Genomic DNA, 26,206 nt, shown 5'->3' on the forward strand with positions numbered 1-26,206 from the left:
TCTGCATATGACAAGCAAGCATCACTGCATCCGTCCACTTCTTGCCAGTAGTTCAAGCAAGTTCAATCACCTTGGTTCTGGGCTCTGGTTTCTTCCCATCAATTTCACGTTCACCTTTATCTTCAGTAGGATCATCCAATCACAGATTTTCTCACATATGGAGTCGACGAACTGGAAGTAGCCAATGCTCACTGCCTTGCTGAATATAAGTACCCTCCATACAGCTGCCAATCCAATTCCAAAGCCGAGTCCTGAAAATACATACAATAAGACATCGTGGACATCTGTGTGTTCTTCATGACCAACTTGTTTCTCCTTGTTCCCAGCACAGCTCTCAGGAACAAGAGGGCTACAAAGGTCGCTGTTGCCTGCATATATGTATGGATCTTCATCACCAAGAGTTTGAAGCTGAGAACCTGGAGGTATTCATCACCAAAATGTATTCCGCCACCATCCGGCACAGCTCACGGCCCTCGGATTCAAGGTGGCCAACGAGGACCGGCTCCAGGCGCCGGAGTCTATCTGAAGCAGAGTTCAACACTGGGAGGGCGGCGGCAATTAAAGCTGGCGGCCCCGCCACTTGGATTGGACTCATTCCAAGTGGCAACAGAGCTGAGCTTGCTTCGCTCGCCCAGTCGATGATTCGCTGGGCCCCCATGCGCTGGTCCTCCTACAGCTTCCGGGCTGCCTCCTGGACCGCCTCCTGCACCTGGGCGTCCGGTGCCGCCTGAGCCTCCTCCAGCTGGCGGGTCTTCTCCTGGAGCGAGGCCTCCTTCCGCGCCGCTGACTCCTTCAGGGTCTTAAGACACTCGCGCTGGCGCGCAAGGGCCTGCTCCATGCTGGTGGTGAGGGATTCCCGCCGTGCAAGGGACTTCCTCTCCCCCTCGAGCTCCATCTTGGCAACAGCCTGCTGGCTGGCGGTCTCCTGCAGCTCCTGGCGCCATTGATGCAGGGACTCGGAGAGTTTGTCGAGCTCCAGCTTGCAGACCTCGAGTCCCTGGCTGCGAGACTCGAGCTCAGATCACTGGGTTGCAAGGCTGGCCTCCTCCTTGGCAATAGCCTCCTCCCGCAGCGCCAGGGCTTTCTCCCGTCCCGCCGATGCGAGCTCCCGGTCGAACACCTTCCGGAGCCCTTTCCTGTAGGACTCAAGGTCGGCCTCAAGCTCGGACTGGGCGGCCTTCACACGGGAGGCCTCGGCCTTCACACGGGAGGCCTCGGCCTTCGTGCGCTCCTCCAGGCGGATGTGCCAGTCGCCGAGGCGCTGACGCTCGCTCTCTAGAGCTGCCCACTCCCGCCGGAATGCTGCCTCGGCGGTTGAAGTCGCCTCTTCTATCATCCGCCGGACCTGGACCAGCACCCGGGGGAGGGGAACCGCATCCTCCTCTGGGGGACCCTGCAAGAGCCCCGTACCAGAGACCACCTCCAGCTCTTCCTCTGCTGCAGGTTGGGAGCTGGGGGTGGGGACATCCGGCACAGACGTCGGGACCTCGGGTATCGAGGTGCTTGCCGTTGCTGCGCCCGCTGCCGCTGTGCTCGCCGTCGCCAAGCCCGGTGTCGGCGCGTCTGCCGCTGTAGCCGGGGCCTCGGGGGCCACCGCGTCGGGCGTTCCTGCGCCTGGCACTGGCGCATCCGCCACTGCCGCGCTGGGCGCCATCGGGTTAGCGGAGGTCGCCGCACCCGAGCTCCCCACATATGCCATCACTTCTACCGTTGCCGCCGAGACGCCGGTCGCCTGGACCCCCGCTGACGAGCCAGCGGCTGCGGAAGAGCTGCCGGGGCGAGAGGCCCTGGCAAACAAAGAGAAGAAGCCCTTCAGCAAAAAGCGAAGCACCGGGAATCAGGGGAGTGAATGGAAGAACACTTACCCCGAAGCACCGGGTCTCCAGCGTCCACGAAGGCTGGGCGTCTGCTGCTACCATGGCGGTGGCGGAGGTGCACCTCGTGGCTGCTACTGCTGCCCCGGTGGTGGCGGTGGTGCTTGAGGCTGCTGCTGCTACCGCCGGGGAGAGGCACCTCCCGGCGGTGGTGGTGGTTGCCGTGGCGGCGGCGGAAGCGCACCTCGTGGCTGCTGCTGCTAACGGGGAGAGGCACCTCCCGGCGGTGGTGGTGGCTGCCGTGGCGGCGGCAGAGGCGCACCTCGTCGCTGCTGCTGCTGCTGCTGCCGGGGGGAGGCACCTCCCGGTGGTGGTGGTGGCGGCGCGGCTACTCCAGGGGTCTCGCGTGAGCCGGGGGCCCGGGAGCTACCCTGGCCCGCGTCCTCAGCGGTCCTCTGACGCTTTGCGGTGGGCTCCATAACTGGGTCCCGTCGCTACGGTGCAACCTGCGCCGGCTCACCTCCTCCGGCGATGCGCCGGAGCTGCTTTGGGCCTGGCTGGGACCGCTCGCAGCGGAGCTACCAGTCGCGGCCTGCTTGCCCTTGGCAGAAGGGCCAGACCCCGCGGCGCTCAGCACGGCCTGTTCCACGGACGCACTGGGGATCCGGATCCCACGGTCCGGGTCGCCCCCAGTTTGGCGCGCCGCTAGCCCACCGTCATCGAGGGTCGGCAGAGTGGCCAGCACCGCAGCCCTCAGGCTTGAGTCCTTGCAGAGAGGGACGACACCCTGAGGAAGGATCAGGTGCTCCGGGATGAAGATCTCTCCCGTCACCACCCGCACCACGACCTCTAGGCCTTCCTGGGTCAGATCGCTGTCCTCCCCGTGGTGGGTACTGCTGCAGTCTTGGAGTCCGGTGAAGCTCAAGGCAGGAAGCGGCCGCTGCTTCAGGGGGGCGATCCGGCGCTTCAGGAAGTCCCCGAGCACGTGCAGCGAGGTGAGGCCGCTCTCCGCCAGTGCCCTGATCTTGCTCAGCACGGGGTCAAAATCCGACGGCAGGGACGGCTTGGCCCTCCAGGACTGGCGGTCGGAAGCGGGTCCCCCGGTTGGCATGACGAGGCGCTCGTTGGCTTCGGTGGTGGCGATCACCCACTCCTTGCGCCAATCCTCCCACTTCCCGCCAGTAAGCCCGGGAATGTAGGGCGTCCGCAAATCGCTCCTCGTCTGGAAGTAGTACGCCCCCACTTCATCCTTACCCTTCCCGGACTTCACCAGGACGAGGAAGTGGCGGAAGAGAATGACGCAGGGCCGCACCCCCACGAACATCTCACATAGGTGGATGAATATCGACGTCATGAGGATAGAGTGGGGTGTGAGATGCTGGAGCTGGAGGCCGAAATCGTCCAGCAGCAGGAGGAAGAACGAAGAGACCGGCAGCTCCAAGCCGGTGGAAATGTGCGAAATAAACAACACAAATTCCCCGGCGCACAGATCGCCGAGGGGAACCGAGCCTGCTCGAATCCCCCAGGCAGTCTCCTGTGGACTCCACCCAAGCAGGCGGCGCACCGTGTTCAGTTCCTCCTCGGTTTGGAAATGACGGGGGCAAACGAGGGACGCCATCTTGCTATGGAGGCGAGGAACAATCTGTGCAGAAGAGCAAGGGGCGAGGAGGTTCGAAGGCAAAGGGGCGCAAAGGTTTGGAAGGAAGAAGGCGAATGCGGAAAAGTAACCGCGGTATGCGGTTCGGCCCTTTATGAAGCCTGATCCATCCGGCGCGCCCTGGAACCGTCGCTGGAAGCCAAGCGACGCTCACGCCTGGCATTAGCCATCCAGTCCATGACCAGGGGGCCCAGGCCCGCCTGTCAGGAGAGGTGGGTAACAAACGAAGGTGTGAAAAGGCGGGATCTGAACCGTCGCCCGCGTGCGAAGCGAGATGGAAGCAGAGCTGACGTGCGCGCACGAAGCGCTGGCAAGACCAGGCTTTTCGGGAACTGTGCTGGTGGTAAAGATTCCATTTACCCCGGCAGCAACAATGTCGAGCGTCGCTCGCGTGACTAGGTGTACACTGTGTGTGGGGGCCACGAGTCAGTAAGCCGTTGCGATGTGATGAGGCAGCGAAAGGCCCGATGGATTGTCAAAACCGGACAAGACTCCTATAGCGTGCATAGTCTAACGCTGGAGGCTTCAAGTTATGCAGAGCTAGATCACAGTAGTGGCCCCACCTGCGGGTTCGTCGCCTCTCCTGAGGTGGGCACGGGGGGCACTGTCGGTACCTTGTAGCAGGGATACTCACTTCTACTTCAGCAAGGCAGGACTCGCGTAGTCATCCATAACTATGCCCTAAGGGGCGGAGCAGCCAGGCCCCACGGGTCAGGCTCTTATCTCACCGGGCCAACGGCCCCGGACCCGCTCCCCGCTCTGGGACGGGTCCGGTGACGCCACGTGTCCCTGAGGAGGGGAAGCTCCGCACCAACAGCCGAGGGCTCGGACCCCCCATAGGGGTCCGAGACCTCCTCGCGTCCGTCCGGACCTCCCACGCGAGTAGAACCAATATACCGCTGGGGTGGGGTCCGGGGGCGCCATGTGTCCCGTAGGCGCAGGCGCGGGCGCGAGTCTTCCGCTGGAAGACTCGCCCACCCACCGCATTCAATGCGGGTGGTTGAGGCGTGCTCTGCCGCCGCGGCACGCGGGACAGCTTTTGTTAGGCCTCACTGTAGACCACATATTACCGAGGTACACAGTGCAGCCGCATGCGCCGCATCCGCGCAGAGCCCGTCTGCCGCGTTAAATGGATACGATGGCACGTCATCTTTTCATCATACCGCCTACGCCGCAAGCTACACGGCCCGTTCAGCTACGCGGCAGGCTACGCCGCAAGCTACGCTCTGGCGCCGTTTCGACAAGACAGGGCATGGCTATGCCGGACGAAAGATTCCCATGGGGAGAGCAAGGAAATCTAGGTATAAGATCTCCGTCACCTGCAACGCCATAATGTCTGTACAGTATGATTATTTTATACTACATAGTTGAGCCCACCTGTCGGGGACTCAACGGCCATGTACGCGCATCCCTTGAGATATAAAAGGGAGGCGCTCGCTGCACACAAAAGGACTCTCGAAGCCAAGGGAAGCCAGACACAACACAATCTCGGATTCACTCCGAACAACCCTGTTCTCAACCTCTTGAGAGCACAAGCAATACAACACACAGTGGACGTAGGGTATTACGCTCCGGCGGCCCGAACCACTCTAAACTTGCTGTGTTCATCATGTTCTTGCACCGAGATTGGGCTAATCCTAGCTAACCCCCGAGTACTCACCCTCTGGGTTTAGGCGGGTGCACTACGACACCCGGCTGTGGGTTTGCACACCAACACACATCTTATTTAAAATTTAACTATCATATTGACATTTGTTTGCCTAGTTCCATGATTTACTGAATGCATGTTAGTGAATTGTGGTGATGCCCTTAGAGGTGTTATGCATGATCAGTATCATAATGATATGTAAATAGTTGGTATAGAAACTAGTTACGGAATTTTTTCAAATCGTTTAGTCAAGTCTAGTTGCTGGGGGTACCGACTAGGTGATTAATCGCGACTAGGTTATGGACAACCTGTTTTCCTTCCTTAGTTTTCGTATTGGAGCTATGCCTTTCCTCAACGGCTTATTCTGGTGTTGGGCAAAGCATTGCAGCCACTGATTTGGTGTTGGTTTTATTTGCTGGTGGACCAGAAACTGCATATGAAAAAAAAAAGGTTCGTACAGCAGTAGAATTTGGTTCAATAATTTCAACTTCTTCACCCTCTGCAACTGTCCCTTCCAAGTTCTCAATAACCAAGTTCTTTGCATTTGCATTTTTCATCAAGTAGTTATTCAGCTTCCTCTTTGGATCCTCAGCTTGGGCTCTAACATCTGGTGTCAAAAGAGCGATTGCTTTAGCAATCAGGGATGCAGCAGCATCCTGGTTAGTTGAGTTCCACTACCACTACCAACAGAGAGGCTGCAGTTTCTTCCACTCCCATTTCTGCCATGATACAAGTTCCGCTTCGAGGCAGAGTTCCTACCTCTGCAAGTTAAAATTGGGAAATACAGGCAGTCAGGTAGAGCACCAAGGCACCATGCTGTATATAAAAAAACATATAGGATCCAAGTAGGAGTAGTTGGCTAAATCGAATGGAGGCGTTGTGGTCTGGTACTCGTGCACTCGCCACCACCCACCAGAAGAGGAGTAAGACTGGCTCATCAGCATCTTGGCCGTGCCGTGCTTGCACTTGAAGTCTTCCACCTGAGAGCAGAGGCTCATGCTCAGCAGCTGGCCAGGTGGGCCTCGACCCTCAACAAGTACTGGGGGCTAGTCGCTCGACTAGCATAGCCCGACTAGAACTAATCGTGACTAATCAACGATTAGTCGCCTGATCAGTTGACTAGCCAATAAAATCGAATCGAATTATCTAATCGACATCCAGGAAACTATTTCTCGATTAATCGCATCGAGTGATTTCAAAATATTGGTTATGGGTCTAATTCGTAATCCCTAGACTCAAGATATGCTTTGAAAAAGCAACATGATGTGGATAAGTTTTATTTTTTCATGTTGTTGATATGAGATATCCTCTTCCATTTTTCATAATGATATGTGAATGGTTGGTATAGATTGAAAACTAGTGTTGGGTTTAGTTCGTCATCCATAGATGTGCTTTCCTTAGATATTCAGAAAATTTTCCTTGCTTTCTTGTTGATATGTGATATCCTCTCGACTCTCCTTCACTTTATTTCATTGGACTGATTTGCAGGTGGCCTGTGCCATGCCATGTTGGCGCCATCCTGACTATTTGGATGAGGATAAATCTGATGATGATGATGACGACGACGACGACAACAACGGCTACTTTAAATACACCTATATAAATGGAGAGAAAGTCATGTTCCGTTAGATGCAATCACACACTTATCTGTCTCGCAATCTCCACATTGCTGCTGGTTTGAGGCGGTAGAAGTAACTTGTGGGTACATGTTATGTTGCCGAAGTCTGGTAACATGTGCTGCATGCGTCTGTAGTGCTACGTTCTGGATTTGCATGGAATCGGTAGTTTTAAGTTGGGAAATTTATCTGTGGCACATTCTCAAAACATGATTTTGTGCCCTGCACACTCCTTGAATTAGTCTGCAGCACCCTCTGAATGTCTCATTTTTGTGTGTGACACACCACCCCCATTAAACAACTCTTTTGCATCCTGGGAGGTGAGAGAACGTTATGTGGAAAGACCAAAATACCCTTAGTTGTTTAAGGGAGCCTTCTAAAGCCACGACCACGCCGCCCCTGGAGGAGACCACGACTGCGCCAGCCATCGCATCCACAGGAAGCTCGCCATGACGGCGGCCTCCATGTGCGCAGCGGCGTTCGTGGTGGCGAGCACGAGCCAGACGGCGCCGGCGAGCAGCGCGGCCATGGCACAGAGCAGTGTGTCGGCTGTGGTGCGGGGCCTCGGCGGAGGCGACACGGACCAGCGAGGCGTAGACTAGCGGCGCAGCCATAGCTTGCGGTCAAAAAGCCTCGCTCGGGCGTGGGTCGGCGGCGGTGCGGGGCCTCGGCGGAGGCGGCTCGGACCGGCAAGGCGCGGACCGGCGGCGGGCCAAACCGGCGGCAGGCTACCACAGAAGGGCGCGGGGCAGGGGAGGGAGGGAGGATGGAGAGGGAGATCCGTCGAGGGGCCATGGCGGGGCACAGCCGGCGGCGGGAGGCCGCGGGGCGGGGCGGCCGCGGGAGACCGCCATGGCGCGGCGGAAGGGGAGGGAGGGGCGGCCGCGGGAGACCGCCATGGCGCGGCGGAAGAGGAGGGAGGGGCGCCGCCGTCGCGGGTGCGGATGGAGGGGCGGCGGCCGCGCTCATGGCGGGGCGCCGCCGTCACGGGGGCAGACGGAGGGGCAGCGGGGCGCCGCCGTCGCGGGTCCAGGGGGGAGGGCGCGGCGAATGGATAGGGTGAGGAGATAAGGCTCTGTAGGGTATTTTGGTCTTTTTATCCGGCCTTCTCTCACCTCTCAAGCTGTAAAAGATTTGTTTAAAGGGGCCAATGTGCAGTGCACAAAAACACAAATTCAGGATGTGTTGCAGACTAAATCAAGAAGTTTGGTGTGCAGCGCACAAATCATCGTTTTGAGAGTGTGCCACAAACAAATTTCCCTTTTAAGTTACACTGTCGTGCCATAATTAGCTGCTTGAGTGCTGTTTCTACGGGTGCATCCTTTTAACATGTTTTGATTTCTAGGGTTTTCTTTGTGCAATTCTGTTTTAAATTTCTAGGATCTTCTTTCTGCAATTCCTATTTCGCATCCCCCTCTACCGTACTTTATGGATCAGCTTGCTGTAGGCAAGCACAAGTTTTGCTAAACAACACTTTATGGATCAGCTTCTTTGTAGGCAAGCACAAGTTGCAGAGCAGCTAGTTTGGTTTGTTTGCTCAGAGAGGAAAATGCTGGAAAGTTGATCAGAGACTCGAACGAAGTCAAATACATAATTGCAAACTTTTGCAGTAGCGATTCAAGATTCGATCAATGCAAATCTAGAGATTACCAGGTGGAACAATTGAGAAAAACATTTGTGTACAAAACATGAAAGAGACATCCCAATTCACCCACGAGCATATACAAGGGAGCCATGGCGGCAGTCTCTGACTCTCTGCACTCTGCTGAAACGCTTTCATCAGGCAAGGAAGCCTAAGTTCCAGCAAGGCCCGTGCCAAATATTACATGCAAATAACAACTCAACCATGTCCACCTGTAGTTTTCCAACAGAATATTTATAATGCTAGCCACAGTTGCTTCTTCCATGGAAAATATAAAAAATTCAGACCAAAATTGCCACATATGATCCGTTGCAGAAATAACAAACTAATATTAGACACTTAATATTAGTTTGTGACAAAATTGTTTGCATATCCAAACAAATTTGAAAAAAAAAAACAAGCATGAGGGATCACACAAACTTGCAAATTACAGAATTGATAAAACACGCACAACATAGTACTGTATATTACAGGTGTCATCATCACAAACTTGAGATGGAGTTTCCTCAGGCCAAACACCATAGCAAGTGTCATAAAAGGTTAAATAAGCACAACGTTGCGAAGTTTATCAGGCAAGCTGAGACGTAAATAAGCACACCTATTTTTTCTGGAACGACTCACTTCATTCACAACAAAGTTCCTCTAATGTACGCTTAGAACGTATCAGTTTACAACTGCCACGGCTACCAACGAACGAAGGGGCATTAAAGACGCTATTCCTTGTCGAACCCAAAATTGTGAAATATGCCCTAAAAATGAGTAAGCTTAGCTTGAAACACAACTATAAACAGAAGGGTTGAACAGTTCAAATGCAATTTGATTCCATAAGAATGTAATTACCTCTGAATCATTGATTCCATAAGCCACACAGTAGTGTTCCTGAAAGAAGAAATTGCAAGTTAGAGCACAGATCATTTACTTTAACTACTTCTGGTATTCCTTAACCACCAAACACGTCTTCAGAAATAATTGTTAGCCTCCCTGAACTCACACACGAGAGGTAGAGTATGAACTGGTGAGAGGAAGAGAAGTAGAGGGGTAGACACGAGGAGTGTTGCTGCTTAAAAACTTCTGAGCTGCAGCTGCTCCTCTCTATATAGCCAAGCCAGTCAAGGTGAGTTAAATTACAAGGTATGGCTTCTATAGTGCCTTGCGGCCTCTACCACTACTTGCTACTGCTGCTGCTACTACTTGCTACTGCTACCATGCTGCTACTTGCAGCTGCAACTATATGCACCAGTCTTTGCCGCCCAAATTCAAGTGGCAAGCCTTGGCTGGTCAAAGTGCAAGTGCTACTACTACTACCAGGAAAGAAAGGCAAGCATGAGCATGGGTAATTATCTAACATTTCTTCTCCTAATTACACTGCTCTTGCTTGATCTCCTCAACCCCAATCTTGGTCCTCAACTCTGTGAGTCGAACGCGTCCAAGTGGCTTGGTGAGGATGTCCCCGAGCTGTCTCGACATACTCGAGCTTGATCTGTCCTCCATCGACACAGTCACGGATGAAATGGAATTTGGTGTCGATGTGCTTGCTCCTGTCATGGAGGACAGGGTTCTTTGCCAAAGCAATGGCGGACTTGTTGTCCACCATCAATGCAGGCGTGCAGGGCTTCTCCTTGATCACCTCCTGCAGCAGCCTGCTCAACCATACTCTCTGGCAGTTGCTGCCATCGCCGCTGCAATGTACTCGGCTTCACAAGTGCTCAGCGCGACCACCCTTTGCTTCTGTGACTGCCAGGAGATGGGGCAGCCATTGAGGAAGAACAGAACACCAGTTGTGCTCTTTCGACCATCGATGTCCCCGGCCATGTCGCTGTCACTGAACCCAGTCAGCTCCAGCCCAGCCCCTCTCCGCCTTGGGTAGACGATGTCGTACCCATTGGTCCCTGCCACGTAGCGGAGGAGCTTCTCGATGGCGGCAAAGTGGTCCTCACGCGGATCCTCCATGAATCGGCCAAGATAGCCGACGGCGAACATGATGTCCGGCCGAGTGTGCGTGAGATAACGCAGCCCGCCAATGATGCTGCGATACTGTGTCGCGTCCACCTTCTCCGCCGTGCTCTCCTTTGAGAGCTTGATCTTCTCTTCCATGGGTGTCTGACACGGCTTGCAGCCGCTCAGACCACCCCGCTCCACCAGCTTCCGGGCGTACGAGCTCTGGCGGAGCGTGATTGCGTCCCTCCCCTGCTCTACCTCAATGCCGAGGTAGTAGGTGAGCAGGCCGAGGTCACTCATGCGGAATCGACCCTTCATCTCGCGCTTGAAGTCGTCGATGTCATGCTGCTCCGACCCGGTGATGATCAGGTCGTCGACGTACACGCCGGCGATCAGTCGCCCGTGCGCCGTGGACTTGCCGTAGAGCGCATGCTCGGCGGCGCACTTGGTGAAGCCGAGGGACGCCAGCGTCGTGTCCAGCTTGGCGTTCCAAGCCCTCGGCGCCTGCCGCAGCCCGTACAGGGCCTTGCGCAGGCGGAGCACCTTGTGCTCGCTGCCAGGGACGGCGAATCCCGGCTGCTGCTGCACGTACAGCTCCTCCTCCAGCTCGCCGTTGAGGAAGGCCGACTTCACATCAAGATGATGGACGCGCCAGTTCCTCGTCGCTGCCAGAGCCAGCACCATGTGCACGGATTCCATGCGCGCCACCGGCGCAAAGACTTCCTTGAAGTCGATGCCCTCGCGCTGCACGAATCCTTTGGCCACCAGCCGCGCCTTGTGCCGCACCACGTCGCCGCGCTCGTTGCGCTTCACCTTGTAGACCCACTTGAGCCCGATCGGCCGGCAGCCGACCGGCGGATCCACCAGCTCCCACGTGCGGTTCTCCTCCACCGCCGCCATCTCTTCCAGCATCGCCGCCCGCCAGCACTCTTCCTGCTCTGCTGCGGCGAAGCTTGGCGGCTCCTCTGCGCTGCCCAGATGCAGCTCGAGGTCGTCCAGCACCCGGGCCGCCTGCCCTGGCGGACTAGAATCGCCGACGAGGTCGTCCACCGCGCGGAACCGAAGTGGCTCGCCGGAGTACTCGGCGTCGACGTTCGTGGAGGTGCTTGATGAAGGCGTGACGAAGTGGATCGGCGCGGCTGAGCTCGGTGTTGGTGCTGGAGGTGTGGCCGGTGATGCCTGCCCGGCAGGCGAATCCGGGTCTGGCGCGACTTCCCCTGTTTCCGAAACAAGGGACCCTGGAACAGGGGAGCCGCCGCCTGGGCTCGCCGCCGCACCTGAAACAGGGGAGCCGCCACCTGGGCTCGCCGCTGCTTCCCCGTCACCGTCCTCCAGGTCCTGGTACTCCACGTGCTCGATGATGAAATCGCTCCAGGCATCGCGCACTGCTTCCCCATCGCCGGACTCCTCCCAATTCCAGCTCGCCACCTCGTCGAAGATGACATCGCGCGACACCACCACGCGCCGTGCTTGCGGATCGTAGAGCCAGTAGGCCTTGCTGCCGCGCTCGTATCCCAGGAACACCATGGGTGTGCTCATGTCCTCCAGCTTGGAGAGGTTGGGCTTCGTCTTCTTCACGTGCCCGACGCAGCCGAACGTCCTCAGGAAGGACACGCCCGGCTTCCTCCCGTGCCACGCCTCGAACGGCGTCCTGCCCTTCAAGCTTTTGGTGGGCGTGCGGTTCAGGATGAACACCGCTGTGCTCACCGCCTCGCCCCAGAATGCCGCCGGCATCCTCTTGGCCTTGAGCATGCTCCTCGCCATGCCGACCACCGTCTGATTCCTCCTTTCCACAATGCCGTTCTGCTGCGGCGAGTACGGCGCCGTGAGGTGGGGTTCCACGCCCTGTCCCACGCAGTAGAGGCCGAACTCGACCGAGGTGAACTCGCCGCCGTGATTCGTCCGCAGCACGCGCAGCTTCTTCCCCGTCTCCGTCTCCACCTGCGCCTAGAACTCCTTGATCGCCGCCGGCGCCTCATCCTTGCTTGACAGCAAGTGCAGCCACATGAAGCGGCTGTAGTCATCCACCAGGAAGAGGAAGTAGCGCCGCCCGCCGTGCGTTGCCGCCTTGCCGGCGTGATTGGCCCGCAGAGGTCGCTGTGGATGAGCTTGAGGATGTCACCGGCGCGGTAACTCGCCTTCTTGGGGAACGGCAACCTCCTCTGCTTCCCGGCAAGGCAGCTGTCGCAGAGCTCGCCGGCGTGCTCGATCAGCGGCAGCCCGCGCACCATGCCTTGCCGCGCCATCCGTGCCAGAGCATCAAAGCTCAAATGGCCGAAGCGTGCGTGCCAGCGCCACGCCTCGTCGTCGCACCGCGCCGCCAGGCACACCAGGCGCGCAATGCGCAGCGCCAGTGTACAAGCGGTTCTTGCTGCGCTCCACCTTGGCGAGCAGCTTCCGCTCGCGGTCTCTGATCCGGAGCACGCCACCGTGGATCAGCACTTGGCAGCCACGCTCATCGAGCTGGCCAATGCTGACGATGTTGCTTCGGAGCTTGGGGGTGTAGTACACATCCGTCAGAGCCTTGTGCTCGCCGGCCTTGCACTGGAACACGACCGTGTCGCGTCCCTGGATGTCCACGCCGGAGTTGTCGCCGAACTTCACCGTTCCGACGACTCCGGTGTCGAGCTCGGAGAAGGCCGCGCGGTTCCCGATCATGTGGTTGATGGCGCAGACCTGCGCCATGAGCAGCGCAGGCTCTTCCTCTTCATCCTGGGCGAGATGCGCCCGCTGCTGGCGCCACGGCTCCTTGCAGTCGCGGGCCCAGTGCCCGATCTTGCCGCAATTTCGGCAACGATCCTTGTCGACGACGTGATCGCCGCCTTCCTTGTGGCCGCCGTCAGCCTTCCGCCACGGCTTGCCGCGCCGCCTGCCGCGCGCACCGCCTCTGCCGCCGCCGCGTGAAACAGAGGAGCCCTCTCCCTGCTTCCTCTCGCGCAGGCGCGCCGCCCACTGCTCCTCCGTGAGCAGCAGCTGGCCGCCGGGCGCCGGCAGTCGTGCGGGCGGGGGCCTCCGCGCGGTCCTCGACCGCCTTGAGCCGCCCGGTGACGTCCTTGATCGAGAGCGTGCTCATGTCGAGCAGCGTCTCGATCGAGAGCGCAATCTGCGCGAACCGGGGCGGCACAACCCGCAGGTACTTCGCCACCGCTTCCTTTTCCCCGATGTCGACGCCGACCTGCCCTAGCTGGCTTACCAGTGAGGTGAGCCGCAGCGCGAAGTCCTCGATGGCCTCTCCATCGCGGAACGCGATCGCCTCTTACTCCCGCCTGAGCTGCTGCGCCTTCACCTTGCGCACGCGGTCGCCGCCCAGCCGCATCGTCTCCAAGCTCTCCTAGGCCTCCTTGGCGGAGTCCTTGGCGCCGAGCGGGGCGACGTACTATGCCGGCATGGACTTGAGGATGGCCTCCATGGCCGACTGGTCGTCTTCTTCGTCGACGGTGCCCACGGTCACCGCCGCCCACAGGCGCCTCGCCTTGAGCATCACCTTCATCAGCACCACCCACTCGGCGTAGTTCGTGCGGGTGAGCATGGGGTACTGCGCGTTGCCGACGTCCCGCACCGTCTTCTTCACGACGTACGTCGTCTCGCCACGACGTCGCCCCGGGGAACGCCCGCGCCCACGCTCACGATCAAGGGAGGCCATGGCCACCAGGCTCAAGAACTCAAGCTCTGAATACCACTTGTTAGCCTCCCTGAACTCTCTCTCTCTCTCTCACACACACACACACACACACGAGAGGTAGAGTATGAACTGGTGAGAGGAAGAGAAGCAGAGGGGTAGACACGAGGAGTGTTGCTGCTTAAAAACTTCTGAGCTGCAGCTGCTCTTCTCTATATAGCCAAGCCAGTCAAGGTGAGTTAAATTACAAGGTATGGCTTCTATAGTGCCTTGCAGCCTCTACCACTACTTGCTACTGCTACTGCTACTACTTGCTACTGCTACCATGCTGCTACTTGCAGCTGCAACTATATGCACCAGTCTTTGCCGCCCAAATTCAAGTGGCAAGCCTTGGCTGGTCAAAGTGCAAGTGCTACTACTACTACCAGGAAAGAAAGGCAAGCATGAGCATGGGTAATTATCTAACAATAATTCTCACCTGCATCATGTACCACTCTTCAAACTCATCAAACAATTCTAATCGTTCGATCCTGTATCCAGAGCAGGCAGTCTTGTGAGTTGTGACATGAATGAAAGGTGCAACGTAACACAAGCTGGAAACTGCTTCATCCAGGAAGCTCAAAATTCAAAACTCTAGAGCACTTAGAACATTGCTCAATGGAGGTGAAAATTCCATTAAATAGGTAACATGCTTTTCAGTTCACATAATCGTACCAATTGGGATCACCCAACCAAAATATTTCAAGTAACAAAAAACATCGATCCTACTTTAGACTCAGAATTCGGAACATTATTTTGTATCTCAGTACATTTTCAGATATTACCAGAAATATTACCTGCGTCTTTCTTGGCTGTCAATGAAGTCATTATAGATTCTCAGCATATCCCATGCAACAGCTCTCTGAAAAAATGATCATAAGAACCCCAGCAACTAATGTTTTGACATGTTAATATTTTATTCATGTTAAAGATACAAAAAAGTAGTTAAGGTGATCGTAATATCTTTTGCTAAACCACCCATAATAATCATATTCTGATTTTTATGAGTTTATCTGGTGAATATTCAACAAGAGGTTCCATTGAATGAATAGAAGATCCGAACCCTAAGAACAATAACAGCTTTCGAATAAGTATGAGTGATCAAATGGAATACCTGCCATCCATTGTCAAGGAAAAGCTTCTCTTTGTGACTCAGGGTCGGTGTAGCATTTATACCGAGGAGGGGGCATCCTCTACTCTGCGTCAGAAGGACAAAAGATGGGATTAGGTGATAAGATATACTAATGCTATGAGTAAAAAGGCAGCCCTGTATCTATAATGAACAGTGCAGGTAAGAACAGAAGCTAATCAAATACAAGCACCAACAGTGTAAAATATCATGCCGGGATCATGCAAAATGAACCTAAGGCTTCAAATGAACCTCAAGCCAAATGGTTCGTGTGCCACTGCGAAATAAAGTTCAAAATGATTCGTGGAAATACAGATTTAAACAGGTACCTCAAGATTTCTAATCATTTGCTCCCCAAATGCATCATCAGGATGAATCTGCATCAAAACATAGTCAGCAATTCCAAGGCTACATATAGGACGCAAAATAGAGCACTATGGAATCATTTGACCTGCTCATATAAGAAAAAGACGGCAGTGGAGAACTTTTCAGAAGCCCAACTAACAATGGCACCCGTGGCAGTTGGGTCCAGGTATATAAGTACACACTCTGCAATTATAAAGGTCGGCAAGCTGATGACAACAGAAAGTTATATCAAACATTTGAAAGTCTGGTTTACATCAAACTATATAAGAAATAAAAAATGCATAATGCCGGTATCCTACTTGATGGTGCTCCTATATCATGCAGCATAATTTCTAGTTCAACGTATTTTCATATCAGATGAGTTGAATTAAAGATATACATAGTGTAGAAAAGAAGCTCACCTAGGATCCATTTCAGCCATGCGAATAACTGAATCCAGTTTTGGTATGTCACGAATATCGGCAGGAAATAGCTTGTAGTGTGTACTTATCACTTCACCTTTTTCTGAAACATATGAATCAGTTATTGCACAGGCTACAGTCAGATCGAGAGAAAAAAAATGCTGAATTCTGTAACATGAAATCATCACTTCCAAGTTGCAACTCCATCTGAAATCTGAAGCAGTATTTGGAAAAGCCCATTGTCCCTTCAGTTTAACTTCTAAACTTCTAGCAAAGAGCCAAAGAGAGTTTTCTTCCAAACAGGATGGAACAACCACCTCTAAATCCAAATGAAATGGAAACTTTTCTACTATCGCACATGGCATCCTTATCCAAGAACCCTTACATGCTACAAATCAATGTAAACATGTCAGCCAATGGGCCATTACAACAGATCCAAGAGCTTTGACAGGAATGTTGAGAAGCTGCTATAGAAAACATGACAAAAAGTTGACCTTTCTGTAAGGAATGTAAGACTTGATTATTACTACTAGTCGGTAAACACCTCTTTGCTTGTGTTTTAAACACAGGTCAATTCCATTACAAATAGGCCCAAGAAGTAAAAACTGGTGGTACAAATATAATAAGTGAGAGAAGTACCGATCGAAATTGAAGCTTCTGAGCCTAACTTCTCCTTCATTTCACTGTAGTGGTTAACGATTGCGGCTTTTTTGCTGGTTACCTGCCAAACATTAAAAGTTAACAGACATTACTAGCGTGCACAAAGGTAAGGGACACATGCGGGGAAGATTCTGAATAACAAGCATTCTGAATCTCAATACAGGCATTACATTTCAGAAATGAGAAATTCCAGTACCTCCTTGAAATCCAACTCTACGTAAAGGTGTGGAGCAATCCCTTCATCCTACAGAAACAAATACAACACAAGAACAAAAAATGATCAATCAATCGCATAAACACCAATCGAATTTTATAAGCTGCAGGAGTCATGTAACTAACAGACTAACTTGCAACTGGAAGAATGTTGTGTCAAAGCCTGCGCCAAGAGACAATACTTGCTTCGGCTTCTCATCATTACTATTCTTCCCAGCATTAAGGAACTGATTCAGAAGCTTCCTAAGAACAGACCAACGTGCAAAGTACCCTTTGCATAAATTTGGAAAAGAAAAGGTTCAGATTTCCCAAATACTTGACATTTCAGAGCACCATACCAAAGAAAATACAGAGTCCCTACCACGATTGATTATCGGCGCCCTCCTTGTTGCACGCCTAACAAAAAAGCGCACGTAATCATCCTTCATGTATCCTTTGTTAACACAAGACCTGCAACGCAAATCAATATGTCATGTTAGTAACAGATGTTCTGGCAAATACCAAATTTGCCATTAGAATGGCATCTAAGTTTACAACCAGATATCCCACATTTAGCATAGGTTGCAGAGGATTTGCGGGTTCTGTAAGATTGATTTCATCTCATTATCTCAATAGCAACAGCTACAGCCGCAAATTAGCCTGCTGAAGTGTTCAGTGTTGACATTCTAGCCACTTTGCGTATCAATTAGCAAGGCCAAGGCCAGCCCATACAAGTACTTAAGCTTTGGTTTTAGCTTGCTATCCACTAGCTGTTACGCTGAACATAAATTCACTCAGAAACTTTATATAAGCAGTCAGCCAGCCAGACGACAAGATATAGTTCAGTTGGCAACAAATTGGTAATTGGGGTATCACTCTTTCTTACGAATCTTACCTTTGCATTCATTTATTGAGGAGAAAAATGGAATGTTTCTATAACACTCTGATTGTGTGATCCCTTGCAGCAAAGAGGCATATAGAACTTCATACGAAAATTGGATCAACGTGCAAACCTACTTCGCCTTTTTAAGAAGATAACTGCGCATCATGCTGCGAACCTGCGTGCTTATTAACCTGTCCCTAGTGCTTTTAGTTGTTACCTCCATTCATTGTAAAAGGGGAAAATTGCGCACCAATCGCCACAACAAACCAGCCGCGCCTATTCTACGCTACGCACCAATCGCCACAACAAACCAGCCGTGCCTCTTCTACGCTACGCACCAGGCAGTTGGAAAGGGGAAAAACAAAACGAAACAAACAGGCGCACAACGCGCAGCGGAAACCATCCCTCGCGGAGACGGGGGAGGGATGCGGGTTACAGTTTCTCCGGGGGAAAGGATGGGGGGTTACAGTTTGCTGGCCGCGGCGTCGTCGTTGGTGGCCTGCACGGCGGCGGGGCTGCTCCGCGCGGCGGCGCTGCCTCCCCCACCTTCGGCTGCTGACGCCTCCATCAGGGCGGGGCGGGGCGGGGCGCGGCGTGGGTCGATCGGTCAGGGCGCCGGCGGCCGCACGCACGGACGGGTCGGCGAGTCGGCGGCGACGGGCACGAGGTGATGGGAGTCTGGGAGAGCCGGGCGCTGCTATATAACTTCTGGAAGATGTACCAGCTATACTCTAACCCCTATACACCGTGAAGATGCCGCACTGGGAGCGCTCCGTAGCCCAGCGAGCGACACGTGGCGCCACGGGTGGGGGACGCCCGACACTGGTCCTGTTCTCCGTGTCACCGCCTTTTGCGGTCGCTGCGTCGCGGGCCCGGTGCTCCAGCCGCACCGCCTCTCGCTCCTGTGCCCGCAGGTCAGGCCCCGTGAACCCGCACCCGCCTCCACGGGCGCCGCGGCTTTTTGCTGCGCCACTTCTCCTTCTCCAGCCCATCTCCCGGCGGCGAGCTAGGGTTTCGGGAGAGGGCGCCGTCGCCGTGAACGGGGCCTTTTTCGTTCGGGGAGCCCGTCGGCGGCGAGCGCGCGGCTGGTGCCTCGGCCCGCCGGCCCCGCCGCTTTCTCCGTCCTCCGGCTGCGCTCCCGCAGCCCAAACGATCCCTGCATTCTCCGTCTAAGCTCTTCACACTGGTAAGGTCAAATCTCTCAAGATCTGTGCGTTTTTGCGAAATCCGAATCCGTCGGCCTTTGCGTTTGTCCTCCTATTTCTTGCTAATGCTTGCATTCCTATTTCGTGTACCCGTTTTGTGCCTTTCTGTTCGCTGCCGGCTCCGTCTGCGCTCCTGTGACTTGCTTCGTCTTCCTGGGGTCCCTGATTCGACCGCTGTGGTGTCTGCATCGGGTTCGTCCTGCTACCTTGCCTGTTGTGTTCTTCATTTGCCCCTGTTCATCTCAGAGCGTTTACTGCCAATCTCCTACCTGTTACTTTACGGTTTCTTGCTTCTGCACCTTTGTTCCTGTAGCTGTGTTCTTTGTTCCTGATAGTTGTGCCTGCTATCAGTAGGTGTCCAGCCTGGTGGACGCGTTGCTGTCGGTCATCTCCTCTTGCGCTTCGTTAGGTCTGGGTGCTTAGCCTGTTCGCCGCGCTCCCGTTGGTCATTTTCTCTTGCAGTTTGTCAGGTATGTGCTCCCCTTTACAGTACACAATTTATAGATGTTTGGTAGCTTCTGCTTGGTAGTGTCATACAAAACATGTTTTATTTGTTAACTTCCACATTTCGCATTACATTTTCTTATAGAAATGCTAGGGGGGAACTGAAAAAAAAGCCCCTATTGCAGGTGCGCGGTACTGTTTACATCTCTAGACAGCTCATCCTCAAACAAGTTATGAATGATCTCAAACTGAAAGTGCACGGCTCAGGCTTTGACTCCACCCTGGAAACCCTTAACATGGAACACAGCGTGGCTGCATGTTGATCTGCCATGCGGAAACAAGGGTGGTGCAGATTCGGGCACTGTGATCTTTGGCAATCCAAAGCCTTCTCGCAATGAGGCTGCTGAGAGTGCATGCCAGGCAGTCCTTGACTACTACTGCAGTGCTAGAGATGTGAAAATTGATGACTTTAGTAGTACTGTTCTCAAGAAAAAGCAAGAGGGGTTGGATGCAAGCAAATTCTTTTGTGCTGCCATGCAAGATAAAGTGGTTCGGCTGGTCCTAGAAAGGAATGCTGCTGTCGATGCTGTTCAAAAACTCGCTCAGAACATAGATGTCAAGCTTCAGCCTTTAAGTGAGACAATCATCAAACAGAAACAAGATCAACTCAACAATGATTGCTACTATGAAATTCTGCAGGACAAGATAACTACTCTTCTTAGGGATCGTAGTGTTCAGAAAGTTCGCTACAGCAGCATGATCCATGACATAAATAGTGTCTGTGACAAATTTGGTGATGTTCTGCCACTGAAAAAGGTTAAAGCTGAGCAGACCCTCTCTGAACACACTCAAACTGGTTTCAGCTTCACCGGCAACCAGAACAATCCATCCCGCGTTGATGAGCTTGCTTTGTCCCTCCTAAAGATCCTTGGAGATGGAATGCTCAATGAGATCAAGCACGACACCACTCCGCTCTGTATGCTGCTGAACTTATCCAAGAGCATTTCTTTATATACTTATATGATCTGTGCACATTTACCTAATCCATTATCACATTATCTGTCCCTGCAGGAGGAGGCAGACCGCCGGCCATTGTATATACCCCACCGTTCCTACTACCTAAGACCGAATACTTTTGACTGCTTAAGCTCCTATGGATGCTAAGCAAAGTATAGCAATTCTTTTGGCTGTGGCCTTTGTCTGCTAGCAGCAACTCAACAAGCACCACAGCAAGTAAACCAATATTCTTTTGGGTGTTCCATAATGGGACACCACCTATAGCACTGATCCAAGCTAGGATTCAGAGCACATCTTTGTGTCAACTTTGCAGACAGGGTCTCGGAAACCAGCTTCAAAATCATGAAACCATACTGGATCAAGCCATCTCAAAAGACTCCTAACCTGAACATGGTAGTGAACTACTTGCTGGTTTCACCTTTGTGTGCCTTTAGTTGACAGGAAATGGTGTTACAGCTATGTGTTATAGGGAACGTTGCCTGTGCTGCCATATATTATCTCATCATCGCAGCTATGGCTGTTGGATGCGGCTAGAAATTTTTAGGTGATTCTGTAGCACAGTTAATGTACTCTGTCACTATTCCATGGACCTGAAAATTTCTAACTAAGCCTCTATTACCCTATGTATCTATCTATTATCAGCTTGGTGCTGCCTACTATCTATCTTGTGTGCCTGCAATTCAAGATCATTTTAGCATGCCCTGAAACAACAGCTCGGATAGCGAAACACATAGGTACATATACATAGAGTCTTACATGATAATATAGGAAACATGTAATACAGAGGCTGCTAAAGCTGACTAGGAAATCTGGAACATAGAAAACAATGGAGCATCTACTGCCTTTAACAAACAGGCCATCACAAAAACACAAACACGGCGATCAGGCTCCAACAACTTCAGTTCTCAGTCATGGCCTCGCAGGCCAACTCCTGCACTGCAGCAGTAGCACCCCAAACACTCTCTTCGGCCCAAACAGCAGCATCGTGAGCAAGCTGGCCAATCGAAATCCTTGAACAACCACCAAGAACGTCGATTGTGATGGTTTCCAAAGTCTTCTGAACCATCTCCAAATGATCTACTGATTGAACCCAACCAGAACTAAGAAGCGAATTCTTCCTACGTAGAGCTTCGTTCTCCTTCCGGAGAGCTTCTGCCTCGGCAAGATTGAAATCGCTAACCACGACACCAAAATCGCGCTGTGCTGCAAAGATAAGCGCTTTCGCTGCAGACTCCTCTGCTCCATCCTTCGTTGCCGATGGTTGGCCAGTTGCCTCGAGAAGAGAAAAATCGTCTTCCTCATCTGATAAGACCACAACCACGAAACCAGTCGCAACATAAAGCCCATCAGAGGTACTGAGCGAATAGAAAGGCGTGGAACCCTCTAAAGCCTTGACCACACCATCCAAAATCATGCGAGCAGAAACAAAAGCAACGGCACCTGCTCCTACACCCAAACAAGAACACATCAAATGGCTGGCAAATCAAAAAGCAGCATGTAACCGTTTCACCTTCTGTTTGCCGAGGAAAACGCACGATATCTGCACCTAACAAACCAGCCATCTCCTAAGCAGTGCCCGCCTCCAAGCAAACGATCTTTGCAAAAACAACTTACGCCGCTGCCACGCACAAAAGAACGCATGCTTCTTACCGACGCAAGGGCTCAGTCATTTAAATGGCGTACGCTGCCTTGGCCGCGACGAAAGCGCCGGCGCGCACCGACCTCAATTGAACCGGCTCTCCTCTGACGCTAACATGAAACCGACCTTCTTGAGACCGCCTTCCTCTGTTCTACCGATAGCAGCGTCCGACGAACAACAAACAAAGCCCACATGGAATACAGCGGCCCATCCTAGCAAAACCTGCAGCCCATATAGTTCACTTTCCCAAACGCGCGCAGCGCAGCGCGCCTTTTACCTAGTATGCTCCTATCACTACCGGAAACAACACGTATACCGAGTGCCAGATACTTTGCCGAGTGCATAATATCGAGCACTCGGCAGAGTTTACATTTGCCGAGTGCTTCACAAAAAGCCCTCATAAAAAACTTGACACTCGGCAAAATTAATGTTTGCCGAGTGCCGCTCATCCGACACTCGGCAAAATCAATCTTTGCCGAGTGCCTCTGATGAGACACTCGGCAAACATCCTCACATGCCCTGCACGCGCCCGTTCCCGTGGGGTGGCGTTCAGGCCGTTATTGTTTGCCGAATGCCGGCTACGGGACACTCGGCAAACCCAGATTTTACAAGTGCCTGACAGTAAACACTCGGCAAACAATGTCACGTGCACCGTACACGACTGTTACCACGACCGTTACTCCGTTACCCCGACCTGTACCAGTTACCACGTCCGTTAAAGTTACTAGTTGCCGAGTGCGAGGTGTAGGACACTCGGCAACGTTCTGTCAATGCCGAGTGCATTATGCTGGCACTCGGCATCGAGTCACCTTTGCCGAGTGTCTTTTTTGGCTCTCGGCAAAGTTAGAGAAAAACATTTTCATTTACCCTCCAAACTTTTTTCTCTGTTATTATAGTATGTGATGGACATCATATATAATTTTGGTAAATTATCCTTGAAGTTTACCATATTTACATTATTTATTTCATTAAAAGCGTATTTTGTGGATAATTCAAATTTGAACTACAAAATGTAGTGCAATTCGTGGATAATTAATGGAAAAAGTATATTCATGTTATTGAGTCCAATTTGATGCGTTGTCCAAGAATTCCAAGGAAAATTCGACCATCTTATTCAGGAGATATGGCAATGTATTTGTGGCCGAATAGATTTTAAATTCTATAAAACTCAAACGTTGTCCTAAAATTTTGAAATTTGTCTTGCAATCATGATATCATATGTCGATGCTGTGAAAAAAATTGAGGACATTTCACAAAAGTTATCACATATGTTAGTTATAAGATGAAGTTTCTCGTAAAAGGTTCAAGAGAGCTGTGAATGGTAGAGTTAAGATTTTGAGTCCAAGTGACAATCAAATTGATTTTTGACTTCAAACTTTTTGTGTAGGCAATGATCATGATGGAATGATGTATGTTTAATTTTCATTATTTTTGTGGCCATTTGATAATATTAGATTTTTTTTCCGCTGCATCTATGTATGTAATATCAATATGAACTTATACTACATGAAATAATGGAATTTTTTCGCTAAAACATGTTACATTTTTTTATATATGCAATAGACATCATAAATTAATTATTGTTAAATTTTGGGTATTTAAATTGTTTCATAATTTTTAATTTATTTTGTCAAATGTAGAGAATTAGTCTATATAAATGGAAATATAGCTAATAGTGATTGAAATAATATAATATTTTTCGTTAAAGCATGAAATAAGAATTGTTTCGTGAAATATAAATTTTGAAATGAAATGTCGAATTTCATTCAAAGGAATATGTGAAAACAAAATTTGTATTCAAAGGAGTTGAGTTAAAACAAATAATGACTTTGCCGAGTGCCAGATTAGGGCACTCGGCATAGCTTTCTTGAATTGCCGAGTGCCAGATCACGGCACTCGGCAAAGCCAGTGTTTGCCGAGTGCCACATCTCGGCACTCGGCATAGAGGCGCCAGCTCGCAAATAACTTAGCCGCGCCGCCACACCCGCACACACACAAACACACCCACGCACAGGCCAGCCATGCCGCCGCGCCGCCGCTCCACGCCGCCGAGCCAGCTCCCCGTCGCCGCAGCCCCTCCACGCCGCCTCCACGCCCACGGCCGGAGCTGCCCGCCCCGGTGCGCGCCACACCCCCGCAAGGCCGCCACCTCCCTTCCCGGCCGGCGCTCGCCCCGCCCCCGTCCGAGCGGAGATCGCCCCGCCCCCGGACCCCGGCACGAGTAGCAGCGGCGCCCCTGGCTCCCGAAGCCCCTGCCCCCGACGCTTGGCTCCCGGCCTCCGTGCCCGCCCCGCCCCCGGCGGCCGCCCCCGACCCGGAGTGCCGGTCCCCGCCTGGACGGCCGCCCCGGCTCCCGGCCCTGCCGCACCTGCCCCCGGCGCCTGCCCCCGCCGCCCGGTCCCTGCGCCTGCCCCCGCCCAAGGCAGGTTGTGATTTCCCTGCTCAAGGTACGTGCCCTCCCCCTGATGGCAATTATTAGATGGTCTGGCACAGATTGCTTTGCCTGTGGTAGATTGGATGAGTTTGTTTCCATTTAGTGTAGTATCTCGCTATGAAAAGGACGTGAAACATCACCAGTGTGCTGTTTTGGGCTTTAGGGGTATCGGGCTCCGTCCCCGCCCCCGGCGCCAGAACTGCGTGTTCGGCGAGAGCACATCGAGAGCACCGGAACCGCCCGTGACGTGTTCGGTGAAAAGCCGGAACCACGAGTCCACTTCATGCCGGCCACGACTACACCGCCGACTCTCGGTAAGCAATGCAACTACTCCCATTATTGATAATGTTCATAGATCATGCAACCGCAACTCAGTTAGATGTCTCCCGTTTGGAAGAGATACAGTTGAAGATATGCGGTTTTTTGCATATCTATAACTGTATCTTTTCCGAATTGTCCATGTTTTTTTTGGACAGCCCGAGGATGCATAGATACGGTTAGTTTTCATGGTCCAATTCTATCTGAGATAGTCTCGGCATCACCTTCCCGTTGTTCTCCGGATACACAATCTCCCTTTCGGGACGTGTATCTGGAGAACAGCGGGGAGGTGCTGCTGAAATTTTGTCTCGGATGGTAGTGGATCATGAAAACTGATCATATCTACGCATCCTCGGGTGGGATTAGGACCTGCCTTCACCTATTAGAATGTAGGGACAACATGTAGATGCATTTGATTTTTATTGTACTCACTCCGGTCTAGAGGATGGATGACCGTCATTGGATGTACACGGGCCGTCCAAGTCAGGCTACCATGACCGATGAATGGATTCGAAAGACCAATGATTTTTTGGAAGCCGCGTGGAGTCAGGCTGAAGGATCGAGTTTCTTGTGGTGCCCGTGCAATAGATGTGGAAATAAGAAACGGAAAATGAAGAAGGTTATGGGCCAACATCTTTGCAAGTATGGATTTACGCCGGACTATACCCGGTGGATCTTTCATGGTGAAGGCCACCGTATGAGGGACGAGGTCGTGAGGCAACGCATCGATGATTGTGATACTGATGGTGGGGTTGGAGACATGTTACATGACTATCATGAAGCACATTTCGGTGAACGACCGCAGGAGGAGGAGCCAGAGGCATCCGCAAAGGTGTATTTCGAGATGTTGGAGGCTGCACAGAAACCACTTCACGGTCATACAAAGGTTTCTCAGCTGGACGGCATCAGACGGCTAATGGCCTTGAAGTCTCAGTTTAGCCTGGGCCGAGACGCCTTCGACAGTCTGTTGACCGTGTTTGGAAGCATGCTTCTAGAAAATCACATTCTGCCATAGTCAATGTATCAGGCACAGAAAATTCTCGGTGCACTTAAGATGCCATATGAGCAGATACATTCTTGTCCAAATGGGTGTATCTTATTTAGGAAGCAGCATGAGAAAGACGCTTACTGTCCAAAATGTAAAGCCTCTAGGTTCCTCGAAGTGGACTCTGGTGATGGTCAGCCTAAGAAGCAGCTCACGATTCCCGTGAAAATCCTACGCTACCTTCCTTTCATTCCGAGGATTCAACGACTATTCATGACCGAGGAATCCGAGCAACAGATGACCTGGCACAAGAAAGGTGTTCGATACAACCCTGACAAGATGGTGCATCCATCCGATGGTGAGTCATGGAAGAATTTTGATAGGATTCATCGTGACAAGGCTAATGAAGCTCGTAATGTACGTATTGCACTTGCAACAGATGGGTTCAATCCTTATGGGATGGTGGCCGCCTCGTACTCTTGCTGGCATGTGTTTGTTATCCCTCTGAATCTCCCACTAGGGGTCCTATTTCAACGACAGTCCATATTCGTGTCATTGAT

General features: G+C 52.4%; 1 protein-coding gene and 1 long non-coding RNA gene across 3 annotated transcripts; one reads left to right on the forward strand and one right to left on the reverse strand.

Moving 5' to 3' along the window:
* Positions 1-8,775: 8,775 nt before the first annotated feature.
* LOC120702548 (leucine carboxyl methyltransferase 1 homolog) lies at positions 8,776-18,279 on the reverse strand. Of its 2 annotated transcripts, XM_039986407.1 has the most exons (13): positions 18,072-18,279; positions 17,104-17,192; positions 16,877-17,013; positions 16,726-16,773; positions 16,509-16,590; positions 15,870-15,972; positions 15,554-15,674; positions 15,432-15,479; positions 15,088-15,171; positions 14,771-14,835; positions 14,413-14,464; positions 9,218-9,256; positions 8,776-9,126 (listed from the first exon to the last, which is right to left on the reverse strand). In XM_039986407.1, exons 1-13 carry the CDS (start codon positions 18,170-18,172, stop codon positions 9,091-9,093), a joined length of 1,005 nt encoding a protein of 334 aa, XP_039842341.1. In that variant the 5' UTR covers positions 18,173-18,279; the 3' UTR covers positions 8,776-9,090. The 2 variants fall into 2 exon arrangements, with proteins under 2 accessions (XP_039842341.1, XP_039842340.1); XM_039986406.1 differs by lacking the exon at positions 14,413-14,464 and having other exon boundaries at positions 18,072-18,255.
* Positions 18,280-18,335: 56 nt separating this feature from the next.
* On the forward strand, positions 18,336-20,888 carry LOC120702549. Its single transcript, XR_005686450.1, has 4 exons — positions 18,336-19,001; positions 19,164-19,279; positions 19,439-20,229; positions 20,325-20,888. It is a non-coding gene; the product is annotated as an uncharacterized LOC120702549 (long non-coding RNA).
* The last annotated feature ends 5,318 nt before the right edge of the window (positions 20,889-26,206 follow it).

This window comes from Panicum virgatum, chromosome 4K (genome assembly GCF_016808335.1).
Source record: "Panicum virgatum strain AP13 chromosome 4K, P.virgatum_v5, whole genome shotgun sequence".
Lineage (NCBI taxonomy): Eukaryota > Viridiplantae > Streptophyta > Magnoliopsida > Poales > Poaceae > Panicum > Panicum virgatum.